Here is a 24,365-nt window from a genome sequence, read left to right as displayed (position 1 = left end):
GTGTCCTGTGCACAGCCAGGAGTTGGATGTCAGTGATCCTTGTGGGTCCCTTCCAACTCAGGCTGTTCTATGATTCTGTGTTGCTTGGCTTCTTTGCTTGAATTTCAGATTGTGTCTGGCTCAGTACATGTCTTCCACTCCCCTTTCAATCTTCCTGCTCTCTGGCACATGGGACTTGACTGAAAAGTTAGTCAAGGAAGATCTGGCAGTGCTGCTGTTGGCAGCTGTCTGTCAGGGATGCGTTGCCTGGACAAGATTGATCCTTTAAAGCAAAAGGGCTGTGACTTTCTTGGTCTAAACCTTTTGTATGCATAAAGATTTCTTTATTTGCTTGCTGCTGGAAAAAAAAAAAAAAAACAAATAGAATCTTCTCTGTGAAGAATGTAGCCAAGTTGGGCCATGAATGTCTTCAGTGCTGAAAATTTGAGTTTTCTCAAAATTCAGCTGAGAAAATTTTCCTGTTTGGTAGACTATCTAAAAAAGAGGAGGAAATTTCAAGTCTGGACCATCTGTTTCTTTTTTTGATATTGAGATAAAGGTGCTGGTGAGTAAAGAGGTGTCAGCTTATCTTCATTTCACATAAGTTGAAGATGCAGAGACTTGAAATTGAATAAGTTTAGGAGTTTTGTTTCTTGATACTGGTACTTAGTTCAGAAACACTTTTCAGTCAAATTCTGAATTTCAAATGAGAATTTTTCATTATTAAAGACAATGTACTCCTTAGTGAAGTGACTTATGCTTCCCATTACAGTTTCTTAAAATGTCTCAAGCTGTTGTGTTAGAAACAGTGTGAAATAACTTGTTAGAATGTTCCGTTCAATAAATTTCTGATCTCAACTCCACTAGACACGTAGGTGTGATTCTTTGGCAGTCTTGCAATGCTAAAGATTCTGGCTTCTCTGTAAATATCTTTGGATGCATCATAATTTGAGCAACAATTAAAGGCGCTCTGATTCAGGCAGTCCACATGACAAAGAGAAGAGAATCTCATCATTTCTGAAGAAATCAGTTAATCGAGCAGTATATGTGAGAGATTTAAGCACAAGCACAAAAACTCAGCCCCAAAAGTGATTCTTCATTGACTTTGCTGTTCTTAAGATTGTCTTTGGATGAACACATTCCTTTCTAGTAAGGAACTGTGTATAATATCTCCAGGAGAGTGAGATTTGGATTTCTACTATCAGTGATCCCCCTAGCCTTCTGTTTTCAAAATTCCTTACCAAAAAATCCAGGAAGTTTAGACATATCCCTCAGGAACAATTTCAACAAAGGTTGCCAATTAAGGGTTTTTTGGAACAGTTGTCTTTCATAGAGATTGATTTTGCATATTGGCAATTTGCTTATCTTTCTTCAAAGCTGAAAAACCTCAAGGAGGAGCTGTGTTTTAATGTGGAATTAGTTTTGCTAAAAGGTCAATGGGAATAATAACTTTTCTCTTACCAAAGTTCACAAATATATTAATTTTTTAATTTTAGTTTCTACAAGTAAGCACATATAATACATTTAAAGGTATTATGTAAAATGATTTTGAAAACCCAGTTTTAATAGTTGGATTATTCTGGTATATTTAAAGAAACTTGGATCCAATCCATCTTTAGTCATTTAAATATTTTGTTTTTCTGTTCAGGACATTGTTTGCATAACTCATTTTGCTTTTTTCAAAGGTCAGAGTGGTGTTTTCATTTGTTTCTGAAATCCCACTTTCCTGCTGCTGATAATAACGTGAATGATTTAAATATGAAAGTATCCTCTGCTCTAAAGAGAACAAAATATATACATCAATTTCTAGGCTGTTTTGTGGTGTAGGGGACAGACTATGGTTCACGTAGTGCAGAGGTTTTCTCTACTGATATTTTCTAAACAGAAAAAAAGAAAGGTTAGCATTCTGTGTTCTCTAAAGAACTGCAAATCCTGAATATGAGCGTAGACATTACTGAGAAGCATTTCTGTGACAGCAAAAAGAGCTGTGGTCCTGGGTGTTTTGCTGTTTGCATGTTTCTGTCTGAAATTACCTAAACTCCTGGTATCCTGTAACACTATGAATTGTGAATTGTTGTGCTTGTTGCTATACAAGGCATAGTTGTTTGTGTATTGTTTGTCAGAATCTCATTCTGGTGTTTATGGTGTATATTGTTTGGTAGCAAAACCAGGTACTGACTGCTCCTGTCATTTACTTTCAGTTTTTTTCTAACACTGTTACCTTTATGTGAGGGCTTGCTTATGTCTTACATTCCAACTGGTCTCTAGAGCCTTAAACACTGTCAACATGAAGGTTGCAAGTGTTTCTGCCTTCAACATGAAGGTTAACCTCTCTGCAAGTGTTTCTGTGTTCTCCTCAAGCCTTCTGGAGGCCTTGTTTGGACTCCTATTTGCCTGTACTGCAGATGAATTTTCTCTGAAATGTGCCAGTTATGGCCTTTGAGTCTGCTCTATTTAGAACATTTGCTGAAACATCAAGAAAGGCATTGAGGATAAAGAAGCAATATATAATGGAGATTTCTTGATGGACACTGTTGTTATTTTCCTTGCTTGATGTATCTTATCTGTGATAGGAGAGAAGTCTTGAAAGGACATTGTTCCATGAGTGGCAGGGGTATTTTGGCCTGCCCTTTTAAGGGATTAGCATCTGCATCTTTGTGTTCATGCTCAGAATTACATGCAATCACTTAGTGAAATTCCTGGGGTGGAGATCCCATGGTTTCCCATCTGTGTTCCTGAGTCTGGGAGCTTCGGACTAATTATACCATTTTCTCTGTACTTGTAGGAAACAATTTCATTTTGGCTTTAGAAAAAGGGATTGGGTTGGAATGGAATATTGGATTGCATAACTTTTTTCATGTTTTACCACAAATTCCAAAAATGTAAGCTATTGCACTTCCTCTGAAGATACCTACTCTTGACTTTTGGTTTTCAGAGTCAGTAGAAATATTCAAACCCCATATAGAGTCCAAAAAGACCTAGCAATTGAAAGGCTTACCCAAAATTTGTTATTAATGAATCCAGCAAAATTGCATCTCTGAAGAAACAGCACCATTCCTAGATGCCTATTCTCAATCCCCAAGTGGAAAAGATGGGTATAATATGCAGTTGGGATGACCAGCAGAGCTGGCACATTGCATCATAGACTTCTCTGTCCACGCTGGAGGAGAAAACATCACAAACACAGGTGCCTGGTCAAATGGAGATAGGAAAAAAGCTTTTAAGCTAAGTGTTGCAAACAAAACTAGTGCTTACAGTCTCTACCTCCTATCTTACAGTTGTAGGTAGAGACAAATCTCATGAAAAATGCTTTAGTCAGTGGGTGATCAAGTAAGTTTTGTGCAAGGTGAACATCTTCTGCAGACAGGACCTGCCAGAGAGGGATCTTACAATGAATACTGGACAAGTCTAGAAACTGCATTTTAAAATGTGCTGTCTCATCTCTTGGTACTATATGATATAATTATCTTAACATCCTTTTACTCATCTTCCTCTAATGACAAACTTTGTCTGTCATCAAATGTATCAGTTTCCTGGAGAAAGATTTTGTTGACCCAGTTTACCGAGATAAGTCTGAGCCTTTTCTGTAGTTTCAGAGAATTAATTACAAATCTCCTGTTCTCAATACTTAATTGTTTCCTGTCAGCTGGCCTTCTTGGTCAGCATGCGTGTTGCTGCCTGCTGGGGAAAAGGAGATAACTGCATGATTTGGGGCTCTCCCATGATTTTCCACTGCACCACCTGTTTTGGAAGTGGTTGTAGAATTGCCAAACACGCTGAAGTGGTTATGTGTACCAGCTCCTAAAGAAGCTGAATGGGAGGAGTGGTTCTTGCCTGATGGGTTTTCAAAGGGAGCTGAGACTTTGATGTTCTGTTTTAGCAGCTGCTAGATATAGTGCCTCAGCCCTGTGCAGCACTTGTGCCCCTGCCTTCAGGCATGGTATCCTTCTCTATACTGCCAGAATGGAGAGAAGAAAATAAAATAAACCAAGAGTGTGGGCATTACCAACAGTGTTGCTTTATTATATTTTACACTTTGAGTTGTAGTACCTTGTGTCTCATGCCAGGAAGTACCTTGGACTTAATCGGGTCTGTTAGAGTAAGAAATTTATTTCACTTCAGCTTTCTTTGCCTTTCTAATTGCTTCTTCCTCACCTCTTCTGTTTTATATCGGTTTCTGAAATAATGGTAGTAATTTGTCTTTTGTTCTGTAATGGCCGCATAAAATAGGGGGAGATTTACATGTGTGGTGCACCAGAATTCCTTGCTTAGTCTAGAGGGACTGGATCATCTTTCCCATAAGGACTGAGGGAGACAGAGCACTGTAGTGGCTGAAACAAGGCTTCTTATAAAGCCTCTGTTAAAGCAAGAACAGACAACACTCCACTGTATCTGCTGAAGGCAGTTTGCTGGGAATTTCCCTTCTACTAACTCAACTCTTCACTGCCAGATATAAGATGCTGTAACTCATTTTATTATGTTAATATTGAACTTCTTTGTGGTAATGTGGACTCCTCTCTGATTTTGCTTGTTGAAATATTGGTTTACTGGGAACACTGGAGGCCGAGCTTTGTTTTCAGGTGAAGAGGCTGGTAGATTCCAATTGTGGGAGTGGAAGGGGGACTGTATTCTGTGTAGTTTAAAACAGAGGCCAAAATTGTGGTAAACTGGAGTGGTCTCTTTTGGCAAGGCAATACACTTCTGTGGTATTTATCTCTAGAGGACAGAGTCAAAAAAAAATGTGGAGATTCTTGCTCTGCAGTACTTGTTTTTCCAGGTAAGGCTGTATAAATAAATACGAGCCTTTCTAGTCTTTTCTTGGAGTTCTTTGTAATACAATTCTGATATGTCATCACCCAGGCAATAAGGGGGACAGATGTACAGAAGTTTTTGGGAAGGAAATGTCACTATTGGTTTTTTGTCTTTGTTCTAGTGCTGGCTACAGAATTTCTAAATTTTTTCTCTTCCCATATTAAAAATCCATAACACCTAAATCAAAATGGAACCTACCATACTATTCTGAAATTTTTCTTAGGCTGAATTTTAGCTATCAACAAAACACAACATATTTGCTCTTTTCTGAGAAGTAGTTTCCTTCAAGTAGGGTGTCTCTTGGGCGTTCTCAGAAGGAGCACTACAGACCTGGAAAACTTCTGTCGCTTTTGGCCTGAGAAAATTATTGCTAGGAATTTGTGCTATTTTGATTGAAATAATAAACACTTTTGTAAAGTATCTTCCATTTCCTCTAAGGACGTTGGGTGGAGTGAGGGAAAAATAGCACTTTTTGCAATACAAATACAGTGCTTTGTGGCCATCAACGAGGCTTGCGGTGATTTAAAAAAAAAAAAAAAAAAAAAAAAAGCTGTGAAACAACTAGCATCACACCTCTGGTGTTGCCTTGCTGTCAGTGTGCCATGCTGCTCTTAGAATGGCTGAATATCTATATCATGATAGTATCCATCTGTGGTGTCTGTATAAGTAGCCTTTTTTTCTTATATTTTTTAATTTCCTGCAGGATGTGGGATAGGATGATCTTGCCTATGCAGCATATGCAGTCACTGAGCCAGCTTCTTCAATAGATAACAACCCATGCTAGATTCTCTGTGTATCTGAGCGTATTCCGCCAACATCCCCTGGGTATCTTTTACCTAACTTTGTAACAGACATTAGGAAGTGTGTGCTGTCAGATATAGTCACTTCCTCCTCTAGTCCATTGCTAAATGTTCAGGGAGCCAGGGCAGGTGAGTCAATCTTTGTACAGGAGGTGGAAGTAGAAGAATTCTCCCTCAGCTCCAGCATAAATGGACTGCAAAATGAGCCTGAGGAAGAAAAAAAAAATCAGTGTAACAGGTGGATTCACTCTCAGATACAGTCTATGTTGTGTTATGCCTTGTTACCTTAGAGAAATCCCCTTGAAGGATAAGGAAAGCAGAAACTATGTATACATATGGAATTGAGTTTCTAACACTGGGCAGGTAAGAATGCTGGAGGCACCACTTTGGCCAGCATGTGAGTATTGTCAAGCTTAGGGGACTGTGCAATCTATCTTTTTATTGGCAAACTAAGTCCGTTTCATTACATTGGATGTAATAAAGTTGATAAAGTTCAGTTGTTTAAGGGTAGAAGTCTCTTTAGGACCTTTACTTTGCCCTTGTATTCCTTGGGGAATTATTCCGCAACAAGAGACTTAACCACAAGCCCCCAGCCTCCCAGCAAGGACCCAGATAAGTGACCTTCAGTTCTTGTTTTGTATCTTTTGTCTTCTTTTACTTTATTTCAGCAGCTAGATATTACACAGCTTCAGTTGTGTTACTGAATGGTAGCACAGCAGATGCATCTTACGGGTGCCATGCTGTTTCTCTACCTCTTTTACCTGGAACATTTATAATAAGATAACTGTGGCCTGCTGGCTTTGAGGTGGCACTTGCCACAATCCCTGATTAGATGAATTTGTATATGTTTGCTTAGCCTTCTCTGTAGATGTATGTAGATTATAAATGTAAAGTATTGCTTCTTTTGTGAAGTTTTTTTATCTGGCTATAATTCTTGAAAGGTACAGTCGTGATGTCAGGCAACTGTATGCTTCAACTGCTTTGTCCCCATAGACAGACCATCTAAGCTGCCAGATTTATCAAATCTTCTCTAAGAGACACTCATAAGAGTTTTCATCTATCACGTAACAAGGTGGAAGTTGTACTGGATGTCAATCTAAGTTAGTTGACATCCTCTTTAATTCCAGTGCAAATTTTGTGAAATCTAGCGACTTGATGTGCTCTCTAGAGGTTTCAGTATACTAGGTCTTTAATATTTAGACAACAAAATAGCCAAAATAAAGTGCATGCGATGTCTCTACTACTTGGTCAAATGCCACTAAAAATTTGTTTGGGCTCAAGTGGATTGATATCTGGACAGCACAACCCTAAGGAATCCTTAAGGCCCCCCCAGTGTAACACCATCCTGTGCTATGTCTTTTGGGATACTGATGTGGCTGGGGCATTTAGCTCTGGGCAGGGGCAGGGCTTTGAGTACTCTTCCCCATCTCATGAATCCTAACTCTGAAAAACTCAACAGCCTGTTTTTGTTTGTTTGTTTATTCTTCTCAAGTGCTCTGGATTTCACCAGTTTAGCCCAATTGTAACTTTTCACTTGCCTCTTGGGATTTAAGGAGGAGCCTGGGCTGCTTTCTTCATTCCCCCTTTTCTTACTCATTGGGATCTTGCAGCTGCTGCTTGAGCACATATAGCAAAGAGCACCACAGTCCAGGAAAGCTTACACAGGAGGAAGCTTAATGGAAAATATGAAAGGGAAAAAAATGTGTTTGATGGACTTTTAATATAAAAAGGGGGTAAGAAAAGAAAAGGAGGAGGGGGAGATTTATTTGCTGTAATAGGAACCAAATGTTGGCTGGGACAGCAACAAGTCTCACTCTTTCCCTGTAAACTCTGTGAGCGGCTTTTCAAAGGCATTACAGGGTGCAGGGCTAATTTAGTGGTCCTGACTTAACCCCTGCCTCTCTAGAGAGAGGTAAGGAGTATGGGTTTTCAGGAGAGATTAGTGACTTTAATTCAGTCAAAAGCATATTCTAGACAGATAACAGTGCCCATTTGTTGTTTTTATCCTTGTGTGCTACTTCTGCTATCCACCCATAAAATGCAAAATCTGCTTGCATAAAGCACTAAAAAAGGCTTTCTGTCTAGAAAAAATAGAATCTGTAAGTCTTTTTCAGTTTGGTTTTCAATAAACTTGTCTACAGTGAAAGAGAGAAAGTAGAAGAATGTTGTTACAACTCCTCTTCATCAACTTGGTCCACTTGATTCATGCTAGGCTTTTGCAGTGGAACCTCCTCAGTGAGGAGTACCTTTCCCATCTCTAAGTTGTGCAATACTGCATCTAATTTTCTGTACTTTGGATTCTGTGAAGTGTGTATATTGACACCAGGAAACTGTGCCTGGATTAGGATAAGCCATCAGATTCAAGATGGCACTTAACGCGTGTTTTTAGTCTGAATTGCTTACCTTAATAAAAACAGATCCAGACAGTACAGTGAGGTAAATTAATTGTGTCCACCCTGCTCTGTCTGAACTTCCTTAGTTAATTAATACTTTAAAATTGGGAGTAGGGTGTGTGGGACCACGCAACACAGTTTCAGGCTGTTGCATGTCAGAATTAAGCAGGTAATCCCCCTAAAACTCCCTTATGATAGCAAAATGATACCAGCTTTCTATTTTAGTCTTACTGTATGCTGTTAAATATTTTTGCAGGCTCTAACTGTGTTTGCAGGTGTGGAAATGTGTGCAAGAAACATGAAGCCAGAAGAGCCTTCCACTCAATAAAGGTCAACCCTGTGTTTGCACTTGCTGAGGGTGGAAAGGCTTGTGATTTTGTTAGTCTCACTTGGAGGAGATATACTCAGTTACCTTCCTTACCTTTCCAGTGACCTGATGAGCCACAATGGGATGAAGACACTGAACTTTGTAGTCAGCTGATTCAGACTTTCTTGATTCGGCCTTTCTGCTAGTGAATTTCAGAGCTGCCGTGTGTAAAGAGGAGGAAAATAAAAGTGTTGTTTGTTAACCTGCCTAGTATTCCCCAGACCAGAGAGACTGACAGTATTTTGTAACAGGCACAAAGGGATGCTACTAGGGTCCCAACAAAAATTGTCTCCACTGAAGGGTAAAGATTGGATTTAATTTGCTGAGACTAGCATGTTTAGGGTTTCTGACTGAAAATGCCAGCTAAATCCAGGAGTAGCTGAGATAGCTTAGGCCTTTCCTGAAGAGGTTATCCAGTGCTCCATAATCTCATTCTGCCCTCCCCTGCTAGACTATCAGAAGGGTGATTTGATGCACCTCATTTCTAACCTAGCAGGTTAGACACTTAACACTCATGATCTTTCCTGTATATGGAGACCTAGGATGTAAAAGGCGCTTAATTCCCAATCTCCATTGCCTTTGTTATAAGAAAATACTGATGTTCCAAAACCCAGGTTTATCAATGACAAGGAAACAGCAAGAATAATTTTCATAAGCTAGGGAGCAGGAAATAATTTATCCAGCAACATATACCAGAAAAGAAGGAAGCCTGTGGACTTTGATAGTAGTTGTAGAAAAAAGTGAAGAGCAAGAAGGCAGTGGGCTTTCCATATATAGCTATTATGCCTGCACATCTGGAATAATAAAGTGGAAAAAGTTCACGGAAAAACAATGTGCAATCAAGGCCAGAAGGGACTGAGTTGAGGAAAAAGAAGAGAGCTAAATGTGCCAAGGCTGGCTGAGCTCAAAAGAGGCATGCATAGTTCTAGTAGTGAAGGCTTAGTCCTGAAATAAGAGGAATGTCATATAAAACAGTGAAAATGTAAGTTTAATTGGGAATGCTGGGGGAAATTATTGATGCTGAATATGTACCTGCTTGTGGAGTTATGCAGCTGAATGTGACACATGGACTCCTACAGCCACTGAAATGTTTTGATCCTGCATCACAAGGGGATAAGCTGGATGCCTTTACTCACATATTTGTTTCTGAGTAAAATTCTTACAACAATATCAGTTCTCTCAGATGAAAGGGGGAAGTGCGAGAATAGCAGAGGGGGACTCTTGGCAATTGCTAGATATTATGCATATTAAAATGTTCTGGAATGCTTGAACTGTGCCTCTGGTAGCTCTTAGAGTTTACCTGGAAATTGCAGTTAAATGCACAAAACTTTTCATATTTTTTGCCTAAACCAACTCAGTTCTAAGGTTTTGCATGTGAATATTATACATCTTCTGTTTTCTCATGACACAAATATACTGATGGTAAGAGCCCCTTCTGTAAGTAAAAGTAGCTTGAGCTACTGGGAAAAGGGAGATAAGAACTAAGGCTGAAACTATTTCATGATGCCTTGTCAATAATAGAGGAAAGTTTGATTGATGGTCTGTGCCAGAAACTCCCCTGCATCTCTGCACCAGGTCTACCATGGGAGACTGTGCTTTTCATTTTGAACTGGATTTGAACCCAAAATGCGGTTCTGCCGGTTTCTTGTGCCAATGCAGCCTTAACAAGCCTCTCATTAACTTTAGAAGCTTTTCCTTAGCTTCTTTTGATGAGTATAAAAGTAGATTGCAGCTCAGGTGATGGCATCCTCATTTCATACAGGCCAGCTGCTTCCTGCCCCTTCCTTGTCTCCAAGTTCCTGTGCCATGGGGAGTTCTGGACAGCTCACAGTGCCTCAGATCTCCAAAATCCCAGGCTTAGCTCTTACAGAAATGTTCAAAATGCTTTGTTTGCCCCTGGTGTTTTGTGAAACTGTTTTTCTTTACCTTTGTAAGACAGCTCATGCAATGTTACAAAGCAGGAGGTTTTTACAGGCTTGCATGTTCCAGCAAACAGAGCTCCAGTCCTTGCTAAAGTGTAGACTCTTGCTGACTAAACTGCACCAAAGTCACTCTTTCATAGACACTCCTGATAACAGCAGAAGCCAGGAGCAAACCATTCTCAAAGACTTGGTGCTCTGTTTTTCAGTTTTTAATTTATTGCTTTTGAAGCTAAGGGGAAAGAAAAAGGAAGAAAGACAAAGTAAGGCCTTGAGGCAAGTGAGAGGCCCAAACCTCCTGCATCCCAGCCAGGACCCCAGCGTCCTGGGCTTCATCCCACTCTGTTTATCATTGTTCTGTAGCCAGCCCCAATCTAGGACCTATTGTTAGGGATGGAAGAAGCACATAGTGTGCCAAAGAAAATGTTCTGTGTTTTTCTGAGTGCCTGAACATAAGTCAGCAGGATGCTGGGAGCTGCCACACTAGACAAAATCATTAGTTACTATGCCAACTACTTTCTAGCAGCTGGTGCTCACCAAGGATTTGTACTGAAAACTTCCTAGACTTGTCATAGCATCTGAATGCCCTGTGGGAAGGAAACTGGTGCCCAAGGTTGTCTTGCGTTCTATGGCAAGGTGGGAGCACTGATTTATAAATGCACTGTGTTCCCTTATTGCCAGCAATTGTTCCTCCATAGCTCCAGTCTTTACAGGAAAGGACTGTACTGATGCAAAGTAATTTCATTGTCAGCTTGTTTTCTTGTTTAGTAGGAAAGTAATATTTTTCTCAGTTTGCTAGACCTCCAGATATACTGATTTCTGCTGTGATCCTGTCAGTTCTGACAAACTAAGCAGGCTTAAACAGAGGAATATTCTTCATGAATGCTGAAGTTTCATTTACACAATAATTTGAGCCAGTTTGCTCTGCCTTTCAATAGGATGTAGACACTTTTCAAGTATTTCAAAAGTGCCTGCTTAGTGAGTGATATATGGAAAACACCAGTGTACGTCATGAATTGGTATTGTTGCCTGCCACACAGGAATTGGTATCAAGCAAGTGCCCAGCTGTGCCATTGGAAGAAGGCTTCAGCTGAAATATAAATGTAAGCCTGATGTGTCATTCTTTTAGTACAGACTTGCTGTTTGTCCTATAGTTCTTTGTAACTATGAGATCCTCAGAGACTGGTGTTCTGGGATCTGATCTTGTCTACAACTTCAGTCCTTGGAATTGTCTTCAAATTATTTTGAAATGGAAACAGAAGCCAGCTCTCTCCTTTCTTGTAAGAGCTGATACTCACATCCCTTCTGTATGGAGACTGGATTTCATAGAAATCTTTTTTTTCTGAAATCAATGAAAGAATGCATTAACGTTTTGTTAGTATTTTAGTACACTAACATTAGTTTCTAGTACAGGTGTAAATAGTTGATTACATAAAGGCTGCTTACATCAAAAAAAGGGCCAATGGATTGGAAAAGGGAACTAGAGTAGAAAGGGAGTTTGGAACCAGAAAACCTGGAGATGAATGCATGGTGTTCTAGCGCTTTTGGACTGGATCCCAATCATAATCACATGGTGATTTGTTGAAAATGGTCTCACAAGCAAACCTGTATCTTTTGTGGTACAAAAAACTGCAGCAGAGAGGTTTTATTCTGTCAGTAATTTGGAAGAGAGAATTCTGGCCCGGCCTTTATGAAAACTACAGTTGAAAGAAAGGAACACAGTGGGTTTCTTGCCAATAACACTGAGTAGCCTGAAGAGCCGCTGGAAGGACAGAATCTTGCTTACAAAGGATGGGCCATAATGCCAAAGGCTGAGATTTCCTGTGCATAGTGAAGGCCTGTATCCTGGCCAGGTCTCTAAACTAAGCAACTCATAAATAATTCTGAGCAAGCTGTGAGAAGATTGCTCACAACCAGCCTGGCTGACAGAATGAAACCAAATCTTTTCTGGTGGCACAGTCAGGAATTTGTATTTCTCATTTGCATGTGTGTGCATCTTTGCCTAAATCTGTTGTCTCTACATGTGAAGAAATGAATATTCAATCATTAGTGTTCAAGCAATAATCCTGAATTGAAAACACGCAGGTCTGGGAGTACTGACTGTACAATTCTCATTAGGGGTGTGGAGGTTTTTTCTGGTTATTTTTGGCTTTGCCTGAAACAGTGTAAGTTTTGAGAAAGCTTTTAATTCAGTTTGAAGTATTTATCCAGTCCTCTTAACAAGTGAACTCTTTAATATCCATTAAGGTGTGAGGTCCTCTACTGCTTTTTTGCAGTCTTCATTATGGTGCTGAACAAGCTGTAATTTCCTTAAGCAGAACTAATTTCTGCTTCAGGATGCAGAAGTGTTGCCATGCTGTAATAAATCATCCAACAGGAGAGACTGAGGATAGGAGATGCTCCATGATGCATTCCTGTGAGCGTGGCAAATAGACTGAGAGCTGGAGCCTGTCTCTGGCAGCAGAGTGTTGAGTTTCAGATCCTAAGCCTCTTCTGTACAAGGGCAAACATCACCTTATAGATGTAATATCACTTGATAACATGTTATGTGGGGACTTAACGAAGCTGCAGATGAAGTATCTCTTTATGAAAGTGATCCCAAGACTGGCAAATGCACTGGCTTGCTGTTGTCAAGTATTGTATGTTTATATTATAGAAGGTTGAAGTTATGTTTTGCAGCATAGTATCTAAATGCAGAATAATGCATTTACTTTGATATCTGTTTGTAAATAAGGAAAACCCATAGAAGCCAACAGAGGAAGGATTCTGCAGGCCAGGAGGATAAAATCTGCTTAGGCAAGCAAGTGTTTTCAATATAGTGTCTAGAAAAAAAGTAAGTGTTTTTTTGTTGTGTCATGTGCAGAGAAGGTACTGCGACTGCAGGGAGTTGTGTACGAGATTGTTGCCCAAAAAAATCTTAGCCAAAGTTTTGTAGTTTTGTTTGTTATTTTTAAATTTAGTTTTTCCTAAAGGTTTAATAATGTAGTTGCAACAGCGTTTGCCTGAGTAATATAAGCCAAGTTTACCTGGGCAATACTATGTCTATAATATTGGTTGAAATTGAAAAAGTGAATTAAAGCAAGTTAGAAATCCTGTGAGAGAATTTGAGAGTTCATTGAATTGGACAAAGATTGGAGAAAGGCAGCAATCTTGGTGCATTTTTAATAAGTCAGATTTAAGGATTTGTAATTCCATAAGTTAATCTTTTGCTAGATACCTCAAAACAGAAGAAATGAGAATCAGGGAAATGTTACTAAAATGTTGCCATTTAGATAATGGCCCACATAGTGCTGCAGTCATTGCACATTATCTCTGTGCCACAAAATCTGGCTATTGGCAGGTCCAGTTTTAGTGGAGTTGTCGTTCATATCAGTTTTGTCTCCTCCATTTTGTCTCACTGTTGTATTTTAGAAGTAATCACTGAATCCTGAGCTTCTTAAGCATTCTTTTGGATCAAAGGATGAATTTTATGCATTGCAGGTTCTGAGCTGGAGGTAGATATCGGAGGAGTTGGAACAGATATTAGTTTTTAGAATGAATAATATAACTTGAATAAATAGCTTAAAGAGTGCTTGAGTGAATTCTTTCTGAATGTTTTAGGGGTTTGCAATGACAAAGCTTTTGAGGGAAGGAGCAACATATTCAAGGCAAGCTGAGATGTGTTTAAACAATCTAGATTGTAAGTTGTGATAGGTTCCTGAAGCAAAGAGATTGCTGTGAACTCCCTTGCCAAAGCCATGACCTACACTCCAAACCGTGCCATGAAAGACACCAGTTATCTTTTATGTCCCTGTTACGTATGATGTAGATAGGAAATACAAGGGAGGCCTGCCTTGGAAATCCAAAGGACAAATTTGGAAGGAGTGATTGAGAGAAACATCAGAGATCAATGGACGCTTAGGAAGTTCAGGCCTTGAGGCTTGAAGGTTATATTAGCCAGAGTGTCAGGATTCAGTGGGTCATACAACATCTGTGGTGTGAGCACAGAGTGTGTGAATTGCTGGGTCGTTGTAGCCTCTTCAGGACACCTCGTGGTCCTGTCAGTCCTGAGAGCCACCTGCTCTCTGCAAAGCCCCTCAGCCTTGTGTAGAAGTGTGTTGGTGCTGCCTTCTCTCCAGGGCTTACAAACTTCAAAGCAAGCTGGTGAGCTTCTGTTGGTGCTTATCATATTGCTGAACTCCTACCATGTAAGCTTGGGCTGCAAGAGCTCCTGTCTCTTTGCAGGAGGCCTTTTGTCCTCTAAGAAAAGCTGGCATTTCTCTGAGGATGAAAGAAGCGAGCCTATCTCACTCCCCCCAAGCCTTTTGGATTGTAACTGTATGGAGTCAGTATGTATCCTAGTTCCAACCTCACCCAACCAGTCCTTTATCCTCTCTGGATGTTGTACTGCATGTGTATTTCTATTCTCTTGTCACTGCAGCAAGGATGTGTTTAGTGTAATCCTTGTGTTACTGTATTAAAGTCTCTACAAATCTAAATAACTACTTATCTCATTAGGAATGGGAATCAGCTTTTTTTCCTGCTGCTATTCTGCCTGTCTTCAATGCTAATCAACCACAGAAATGTTCCAGTTTAGTGTTTTTAATTTCCTTTCCTTTTTTCTCCTCAAGAGAATGTCTAGTAATATAGTCCCAGCCTATATTCAAGAAAGTGCTTAGCAGGAAGCAGTTGGCACATGACACCTCTAGCAGGTGTTGTGCTTGCTAAAGCCATGTAGTACAAATTTATAGCTGGCTAAATATTAAGAGATTTCTTTGAAGCAGCAGTGCCTTATAGGCAGGAGTCCTTAGATGCAGAGTAGTGAAAACTTGGTCTCTTTTCTTTCCTCAGGGCTCCAGAGAATCATCACTTTGCCTTGGAAGGAGAGATGGAGAACAGCATTTACAAGGTGACACGGGGTCCTGTGGCACATCCCAGCTATCAGCTTCAGTTTGCTGTGCAGCAGCCTCAGCAGCAGAAACTTCAGTCGAGACAGCTGGGGGAGCAAAACCAAGCACGGCAACAGGTAACTAAGAAGAATTCCTGCCTGGGATGTAGCAGTGCTGGCCGAGTCTTAGATGTGAAAACAAACTCAGGGACAGTACGGATGGCAGAGATTTTGTCAAAGAAGTAGCTCTTAAAGTGGGTTGCAACAAAACCAGTATTACCTGCAGTGATTTTGATAGCATTTTGATACTATGGTTCCCAATACCTTCTTCCATTATGTTGGCATCTTAAGAGCTGGAGAATGTATGAAAAAGGGCTGGTGTTATTCATGTTCTGGATGACTCCTAGGTGCCAAAGGTGGACCACTGTGCGTGCAACAGCATTTTCATTCTGCTGGGAGAAGCTTTCAAGGTTATAATGACTTAATTGATACACTTGTTACCTTCCTTTGTTATTATGAAGAGAGAGAGATGTATTCTGAGTGATGTCCAAAATGCTTCTTTGCTGAAAGGAAGGAAGCCTTTGGGTGATGAAACCTTCATTCAAAACAACTTGGTCTCCAGTAGCAAGGAGCTATTTGTTAGCAGTCTGGCATGATTGGACTCCCATGAACAGACCTGACACATGGAGGTCTGGACACCCACTCTCCCTCCTGTGAAGCAGATGAGTCAGGGCCCTTGGGAATATGTTATAGGCAAATTGGGAGTAATCCTTTTCTGGGAGTATCTTGAAAGAGAGGCCCTTCTGCTTTTTGCTCCTTGCTCTCCTTTCAAGGCCCTTACTTAGCTGTGTAGTTACCACCCTCAACTTCTCTCACAGTCTTCTTGCTCTCACTCAGTTTCTTTCATCTCTGTCCACTGGGCTCTGGGTGGGCAGATGGGCTGCTCACAAGTTCAGGAAAGAGCCATAAACTGGCTTGTGCCTGTGAGGAGGCTGGAGCTGGCCATGGGGCCTGGCTGAGCCTTCTTCTAACTGCTGACATTGAGCTGATGTTATTCTTGGCCTGGGGCAGAGCCATTACTCAGGAGTTTCTGTTAAAATGATTCTTTGTTAAACCTCCTCTCACCCCCACAACATCCCCCATCCTTTCTCTCCCTCCCTTCTCCTTCTGAGCCTAGCATTTTGGAGTTGCTGTGTTGAGGCTATTGCCATGCTGCAGGGCTCAGGCTGCACTGAATTTGATGTTGTTGAAGAAAAATATTTGCTGAACATGGGTGCCTTCAGACTTTCTGTTATGAGTAAAATGTCATCTTAAAATTATTGTCTTTTGGACACTTCCTGTCAAGACATTGTGTGGAGCCAGCCAACCCTCTTCTTCCAATAACAGTTGCATCAATCCTCTCATGCCCACCCTGCCAATCATGACACTACCCATTCCTTCCCTTGCACCCTCTCTAGCTTTCTATCACTGACCATTCTGCTAGTTAGCTTCTCAGACTTTAGTCCTTTAACTTGGCCTTTATAAGAACTGCCTTCTTTTTTCTGCTGCTTATGCATTCTCTGACCTACATCTTCCCATTCACACTGCTTTGACTTTTGCACCATCCTTTCATGCTGACCCTCATTTGTCCTCCCCTTTTAGGCAGTGTTCATGTAGCTTTTCCTAGGCTGCATAGCTTTACCACGTTTCCTTGTCAGTGTCACCTATGCTACCTATCTCCCATTGCCTGCTGTTTTGTTCTCTTCCTTCTCATGTATTGAGATCTACATCATCCTTTGTTGTCTTGCCTGTTACATTGAAATTTGTCAGTCTCCCCTCAGCAGAAGAAATATATCCCTCAAGACTGAAGACCTATCACTTGAAAGAGTGTCATCATCTCTCTACTTTGGGGAATGTGTGCAGGATATCCCTGAGACTGTTTCATCTGATTGTTCAGGTTCTTGTTATGGTTAGAAGGCAGGCTAGCCATTTGTCAATAGCTGGAGTACATCTATTAATGAATATATCTTGAGCTGCTCCCTGAGTGTGGTATGACCATGCAACATGACTAGGTGCCAGTCTTTGCTTCTGTCTCTGGCAAAGGGACTAGTTACCCATGTAACTACATATATGTGATCAAGTAACAGAAGCACCATGATTAATAACACAGCAAATGCTTCTCCTGTACATTAACCTGCTCAGTATGTTGGAGATGAGATGAAAAGCATGGCTTTTTTAATCAAGTATTTGTGTCATAAGAATCCCTCCATTTACCAGGCAGTAGATCTGTCTTATCATGTGTGTAAACATGAAGGCTTGTTGTGTGCTTTGTTGCAGCACCCACTCTTGGTTGAACACTTTCCAGACACATAAGAATGATGATGATTTCTCCAGGCATTTAACGATCTGTGGAATATCAAATACTGTGTGGGTGGAGGAAGAGGAATTCTAACAAACAGTTTTCACTCGTATGCAGTAGCTAGTTCACACAGTGTAGTATGGTAGGAATAGACCTTTGATTGCAGAATAGGTACTTGCTTACTTGGATTGAAGTGGCTGGATGAGAATCTAACAAATAGGTGGAGTGATATGGACTAGGAACAGACACAGTACAGACCTTGAGAAAAGTGAACAAAGATAGGAAGGGGAAGAGTTTTAAAGTAGAGACAAGAAGCTTAAATCTGATATCAGTAAAACCAAGGAACAAGAATTAAACAAGAATTAACAAAGTCAAACCAAAAGACAAGAAAAACAGGCTTATAGCAGTATTTTTCATGTTTAAAGGAGACTTTGTGTGACATGTTATGACCTAGATGTTATTATCACTGCTGCAGTTGGCAAGACAGTTAATATACCATCATTGTTTATTCTCTAATTGTTTCCTGTACTGGAAAGATGCCATTAGCTGTTAGGGAGGTTCCTTCTTTGTGTGGCTATGTTCTGTCTGCTTAGCCTAGCATCTACTGGATTTAAAATTTTATGCCAAACATTTCACATGGGAAAAAAGCTAAATTAAAACCAAGGGAAGTACAATTGTATGGTGGAATGATCCCTGTCAGTCCTGCTTACATCAAAAAGGCTCCTGTTAAGTAAGACATGAATCATGTTAATGAGTTGTGTGGGCAGTTACGTGATCACAGTTTCAATCACAAGTTTAAGTAGATTTTATGCTGTAGAAGATTAGGCTGAGTTAATATGAAATAATTCTCCTCTCAGTCATTTAAAAATTGTATGTCCTCTGAAATATTCCTCATTTCATGAAGTTCAGCAAATTTTTTGTCTTTTCAATATTTCTGATTCCCTCCTGACATACTTATCATTTATTTAGATATGACTGGAAACGCTGAGTACTGTGAATAATATTCCTAGTGTTCCTAGAACTGTATTATTGCTGCTTAAGGATACAGGGCATCTTTGAATGCAGCCTCATCAATAAACTGTTTTCTAAACTGTTGTATATTGAACTGCTGTCAGATTTGCAGTATCTCTTTTCCTTCCTTCCTTTTCTTGTTCATTCTTGTTTTGCAGCTTTCTCCCTCAGATTGTTTTCCCACTAAATGTGCTAACTGCCATTTTTCCTATTTGAGTCTTGTGATACTGATGAGTCAAAGTCTCAGTGTAAGTAAAACAGAACAAGCATTCTAAAAGCAGTAGTCTGAGCTGATTTATACCAGCTGAAATTTTGTCCCCATGTTTCTGATCCTGTCACTATTATTAGAATTATGGTGACGCCCAGATGTCTTAACTATCTTTCCAATACAATGATACAGTCCAATTCTTGCCCCAGAGAGCTAGCAGTACCAAGAGAAATAAAACAGAAGGCACCAAGTCAACTGAATAAAGTATATTTTTTTTTCATGCTCTGAAGAATTTACCAAAGAGGACATGGTTCAGGACAGTCTGTGCATACCATATGCTTCTTCTTCTTCTTCTTTAAGACCTTAAGATACTCTTTTTAGTGCAGTTTAACACTCTGGTAGTTAATAGTACATTTTGAGCCTGCTCTTTATTGCCACTTTGTGAATTTTCAATTCAACCAACCATTGTATCCAAACTGATTTAACTGAATGCATTAGTATGTGTTCAAAATAATTTCCCCTAAACAATTTATATGGCTGGAAAGGTCTTCCAAGGCTATTAATTCTCTGTATTTTTGCAATGTTATCTGAAATACAACTGCTTTTCTAAAAGTGGTTGCTTGTGTTTTGTTTGGTTTGCTTTTTCTTTTTTTAACTTAGAACCTCTTTATTGTTTATTGCTTGTAAACATCTCAGTTTGCAGTGTCAGGGATTTGGACTAGCTGCACAGATCTTTATGCAATACATGTGTGTGTGCATCTGTCTGTCAGTTCTCATACACTGCTGAGTCTCTCATCTTTTTCAGATTTGCTGATCCAATTGAATGTGAATGACTGTGGGATAGAAATCTCACAGCAATGTTTCATACAAATTACATTAAAATCAAGAGCCATATATCTGGGAAGGGGGTTCGGCTACTGTTCCCATTAAGGCAATGACTTCAGTATGAGACCACTCCAAATTAGACAGCACAAGAATGCCCAGACCCATGAAGGGAGGCATAATTTGGGGTATGCTTTATATTAGATACTGTAAGACAGATTTGCAGGAAATGAGCTTCATTACCTCCTCTGGTCACACAGTGAACGTGTTTCTGCTTGCAACATTTGTTCCATTACTGTGCTGGGGATGGGTGTTAGATACAGGCATGGTAAGTGCCAGGAACATTCTTTCTGTTTTTGAAGAGCATTATTATATCTGCTTTTCTTCAAAGTACTACACTACCTCTGCTTTTAATCACTAACAGCCCCAACTTAGCTGCTACTTATACTCTTATGTGTTCATTGTCCTTACTGACAAGGTGTACACATTGAGATTTTCTTATTAAAAATTTATTTTTTTGTCCAAGGAATACTTTGTGTATGGTGTAGTAGATGTTGAAACAAGAAAATATTGCTTCAGTCTGTGATGTAGGGAAAAATACTTTCGGTCAGTTCTTTCTTTATGGGCAAGACAGGGTTAATGCTGTTCCTCCTCCCCAGAAAATTATGCACCAGAATTAACTCACTATTAATTTACAGAAATTTTAGCTAAAATGTCTAACAGCTTTTTTAGTATTTTTCAGATTTGTAGCTCTAGAGACTTCTTAGGGTAGCAAATGTCTCCTCAACATCAAGTTAAATATTCCAGCTTGGGAACTGTAATTGAAAGTTTTTCTCTTGAAGCAGCAATAGTTGTAGAGTGCTACATGATTCAGGACTGCATCTGTCAGGATTTGTTGAGGCTTCTGCTTTCCCTAGACCCTTAGTTTTCAGAATCATGAGTGATAAGGTCTGTCTCCTATGTTTTGGATGTGCTGAAAGCTTCCCAACCCTTCCTTTGTGTGGTCAGGCTCTGTTCTCTCCAGCTGTCCTCTTATTTGCACAGAAGCTTCTCCTGGTTTCCCCTCCTGTCCCCATGGAGTTCACAGCAGGGCAGTATACTTTGTAGCTGAATCCAGAAGCCGTGGTCCTTGTCAGCTTCCAGTCTCTCTGTCCTTGCCTGGAAGACAGCAAGAATCTCAGCACAGTGTGGAGACAAAGGCATTTTCAGAAGTCTGTAACCCCCAAGAAAAACATCCATGACCTTTCTTTAGGCAGGTTTCCACACAGTTTTTGCTGATCAGGCTTCATTAGAGCATCCATGCCTGCTGTTTCTTCAGAGTCATGGATCTCCTTGCCAGTGCATATTAACACAGGCAAAGAGTTATGACTGTACGTGTTGTGAGCTCCAGGATCTTAGTGATTTTGGTAACAAGAAAAAGAACTCCCAGGAAAAATGCATAATATTAAAATAACTTAAAGGAAAGATGGATAATATAATTTCACAGTGAAATGTCACTGCTGAATAAGAAGTGGGTGCAGTGACTTGAGAGTCTCCATCCCGACCCTGTGACATGTCATGCATGAGATGCAAGAGTCTAAGTGCCAAGTTCCATTATAGTTTGTTTTTCTGGGGAGAGGTGGGGTGCGACTGCTATTTTCCAGACTACTGCTCTTGTACTAGCTTCCTGATTGAGAATCTGGAAGCTGCAATCAAGGTAGAGCTTCAGGGAAGGGAGAGGTTAAGAAGGATTGGGAGCCCAAGGGCGTGTTGTCAGTGAGCTCTAGTTAGGAAACAGGCCTGTTTTGGCTCCTGCACTTCCTTCTCTCCCTAGAGCTCTGCCTGTCAGAAACGCCTTCCCACACAGCGCTGCTCTGCCATTTGCCAGAGAATTGCGGGGGAGAGGGGCTTTTCCTGTCTGTGTGCTGAGACTCAGCCAGCTCTCAGCCTGTGGTTTGCTCTGGAGCCTGGAGCCCATTTGCTGTGGTTTTGTGTATTTTCCACCCGAGGAGAAAATGAGGACAAACTCAGTGGAGGGCACTGCTCCCAGGGTCACACAGAGGGCTCAGGTCTTCCCCTTATCTCCTATCACTGACCTCTAGATGCCAAATTACAAGGTCATGGTATTGTCGCTGTTCTGGGAATCCGACTGACTTCGAGGAAAGACAAAGCAGAGCTCCCAGCAGGTTGCTCCTTTCTGAAGAAAATTTAGCAGTCTGCAGAGCTCCCATAGTGGAAATATTCTCCACTCCCTGCTTTGCCAGGCCATTGCTCTGTTCTCCAGTGTCTCGTAACATGCAGATCCTTTTGTTCCCAGTGTCACATCTTCAACAAGCTTACTCTCCCACATGCTATAGGAATAGAAATATTTTCTGTTCCCTCATATTACTGGGAATTTCCTTTTTGTCAGTGGTGGCGTTAAAGTTCCCTTTTCAGAAGAAGGTACCGTAGAGCTTTTCTATTACTCCAAGCACCTACACAGTTAGACCAAATAAGTAGCATTGTATCATCTTCCCCATAACCTCTCTCCTAGAACTGTGTCTCAATCCTACCTCCCACATAAAGAATAATTTAGCAAGATAACACAGAAAGTCAATGTACTGAAATATTTACTACTTTGTGAATAGAAGCCCACTGCAAGATTAGATTGAGTATTGGGCCTGTTGTTTTTAATCTGGAATAGTAGAATTCTGTGGCAGTAGTGAAGTTGTCTGCCTTCCTAGAAGCTACTCCTGGTTTCCAAGAGCATAAAATTCACTGACTTAACAACTTAACTCTTTATGTGTGGGGCTTTGCCTGGAGCCCTGGGATTGCCTTCACCAGGCAGATATTATCCCTCACAAAAGTGTCACCCACCTCCATCAGCAGTCTCAGCAATGTTCACAGAGGTAATCACCAATTACTATGGGATTTTTTTTTCTTTTTTTACCCAGGCTGTTTTTGCCAACTACTCACAATCCAGCACCAGTCATATATCTATGCCAGCTGGCTCTGATGCCCGCAAGACATCAAATGCCACTTCTAGTATCCAGAAGGCAGCCAGTTGGCACAAAGTGATGCCATCCCAGAGTACAGCTCCTCAGCTGGTTCCAAAGCCTCCAACAAACCACAGACAGGCAGTGATCAGAAAGGCTGCAGCCCAGAGGATATCCAAGTAAGTTTTGTCTCTTCCATCCACGATAGGGAGTTGGCCCTGGTTCCCCTGAAAATGAATATTTGAGAAGAAACTGTCTGCATCTGACTCGACAGATCTTTTTGGCTGTGCTATCCAGGATAAATCTCAGAATAATCTGAGGTGTACATACTGAAATAAGCATTGCACTGTGCTGCAGTTATGTGTTTCATAGGGGTATGGAAGGTAACTGTAACCTTACTGTAAGGTAAGGACGTAGAAACTGTCATTCAGTAATGTAAATATAGGCTGCTAGTGGCATTTTGGATGCCCAGGGCTATTCCACATGACTTTCAGCTGCTCTTCCAGATGAGTACAGGTCTTCTGAAGTTCTTGTGTTGTATCTGTCAGTCCCATGCAGATGTCTCAAATAACTTGAGAGCACCAATTAAGGTACATCTATGTTTAGGCACTTAAGTCACTCCCTCAGTCTAATCTTTGATGGGGGCTAGAATCTAGAAGAGGGTGCCAAAAAAAACCCCAAAACTCAATAAAAAAACCAAAACAAAGCAACAAAGCAGTTCAATACCTTTAACAAGATAATCTGCCCTTGAGCCAAGTTTTCCCATAAATTTAACACACCATGTTGGATTTAGGCCTTCAAGCATAAGTGTTTATTTCATTCGAAATGCTTATTTTGTCCCTGATGTAATGATAGCTTTTCTCAATAACTATAGAAATCCCTCTCTTTACTTTTAGTAAGCTTTTAGTTAAATAATGCTTGCTATTCTAAGGTAAGTGGATGGATTTGACAGTTATCTTTAAAAACAAATGCTATCTTTAGAAACAAACAAAAATATTCGCTGTGAAATTTTGCTTACTGATTATAAGTTTCCTTCCTTCCTTTCCATTTCTTGGTATGTCTTCTCTTTTGTGCATTATGAGAAAATGTGAGCAAGACTCCTCTGGGTTTTCAGCCTCCTCAAATCTCTGTTTATCTCCTCTTAAATGGCCAAACTGCTTTAGTCTAAATCCTTCATCAGGTTTTTCCTCATATATCCTCAGACTTGTTTCATCCTGAAAATTTGATTTCATAACTTCCTTCCTTGTACTTACTATACAGCCAGAAGAGTTGTAAAGCTTTCAGAGCAAGCTCCTGTGAGGTTTCCTGATTCTGTTTTCACTTCCTGTTTAAAGAGAGAAGCTTTAGTTTTATGTTACTGATGAAAGACACCTCATGAAGATGCAGTCACTGTGTGTGAATCAAATCTGGAACCGCAAGGCATATTTAAGGAACTTGGACAGAACTGATTTGGGGAAGTTTGTGTATTTGCTGCCTGTACTCTTGCTATCTTAAGAGATAGCACACAGAGTTAATCCCCCAAAACTATTTTAAAAGAAAACAAGATGTTAGTAAATTTTGTCAGCTCAGCGAATGCAGATGTGAGCACCAGGTCTGTCAGGTATGCTCTGGTGGCTTTGCTATCTGATTTCTTTCATGTTGGGTGGCTCTTGTTAGTACAGGTGACAGGCTGTGTCAGTGGGTTTCTCTGCTGGGCAGCAGGCATGTGTATTTGAAGATGCCGGTGTGCTGTGCTCACTTCTTGGCAGAGGAAATGTTTATCCTTGTGAGATGGAATTGCAGCTCCTTGGACAGACTTTACTTTGCTGCATTTTTGTGGTTTCTGCTCTGTGACAGGCAGGAGTGTGGGAAAACCGGAAAAAGTTCAGCACCAAAAATGCACAGAAGGGGGAAAA

General features: G+C 40.4%; 1 protein-coding gene across 8 annotated transcripts in view; it reads left to right on the top strand.

The window, feature by feature from the left end:
• TTLL5 (tubulin tyrosine ligase like 5) overlaps nt 1–24,365 on the top strand; it is a 127,003-nt gene that overhangs the window by 84,066 nt on the left and 18,572 nt on the right. For 5 of the 8 annotated variants that reach the window (XM_063160257.1, XM_063160255.1, XM_063160256.1 and 2 more), the window contains 2 exons: nt 15,101–15,275; nt 22,429–22,649. In XM_063160257.1, coding sequence (XP_063016327.1) covers nt 15,101–15,275; nt 22,429–22,649 — 396 coding nt within the window. Of the gene's footprint in view, nt 1–15,100; nt 15,276–22,428; nt 22,650–24,365 lie in introns of those variants that run through there. The other 3 variants (XR_010028298.1, XR_010028299.1, XM_063160260.1) reach the window with 2 other exon arrangements.

The sequence above is a fragment of the Melospiza melodia genome, chromosome 6 (genome assembly GCF_035770615.1).
Source record: "Melospiza melodia melodia isolate bMelMel2 chromosome 6, bMelMel2.pri, whole genome shotgun sequence".
Classification (NCBI taxonomy): Eukaryota; Metazoa; Chordata; class Aves; order Passeriformes; family Passerellidae; genus Melospiza; species Melospiza melodia.
Note: the sequence above shows the minus strand (reverse complement) of the source record. Positions and strands in the feature narration are given on the sequence as shown.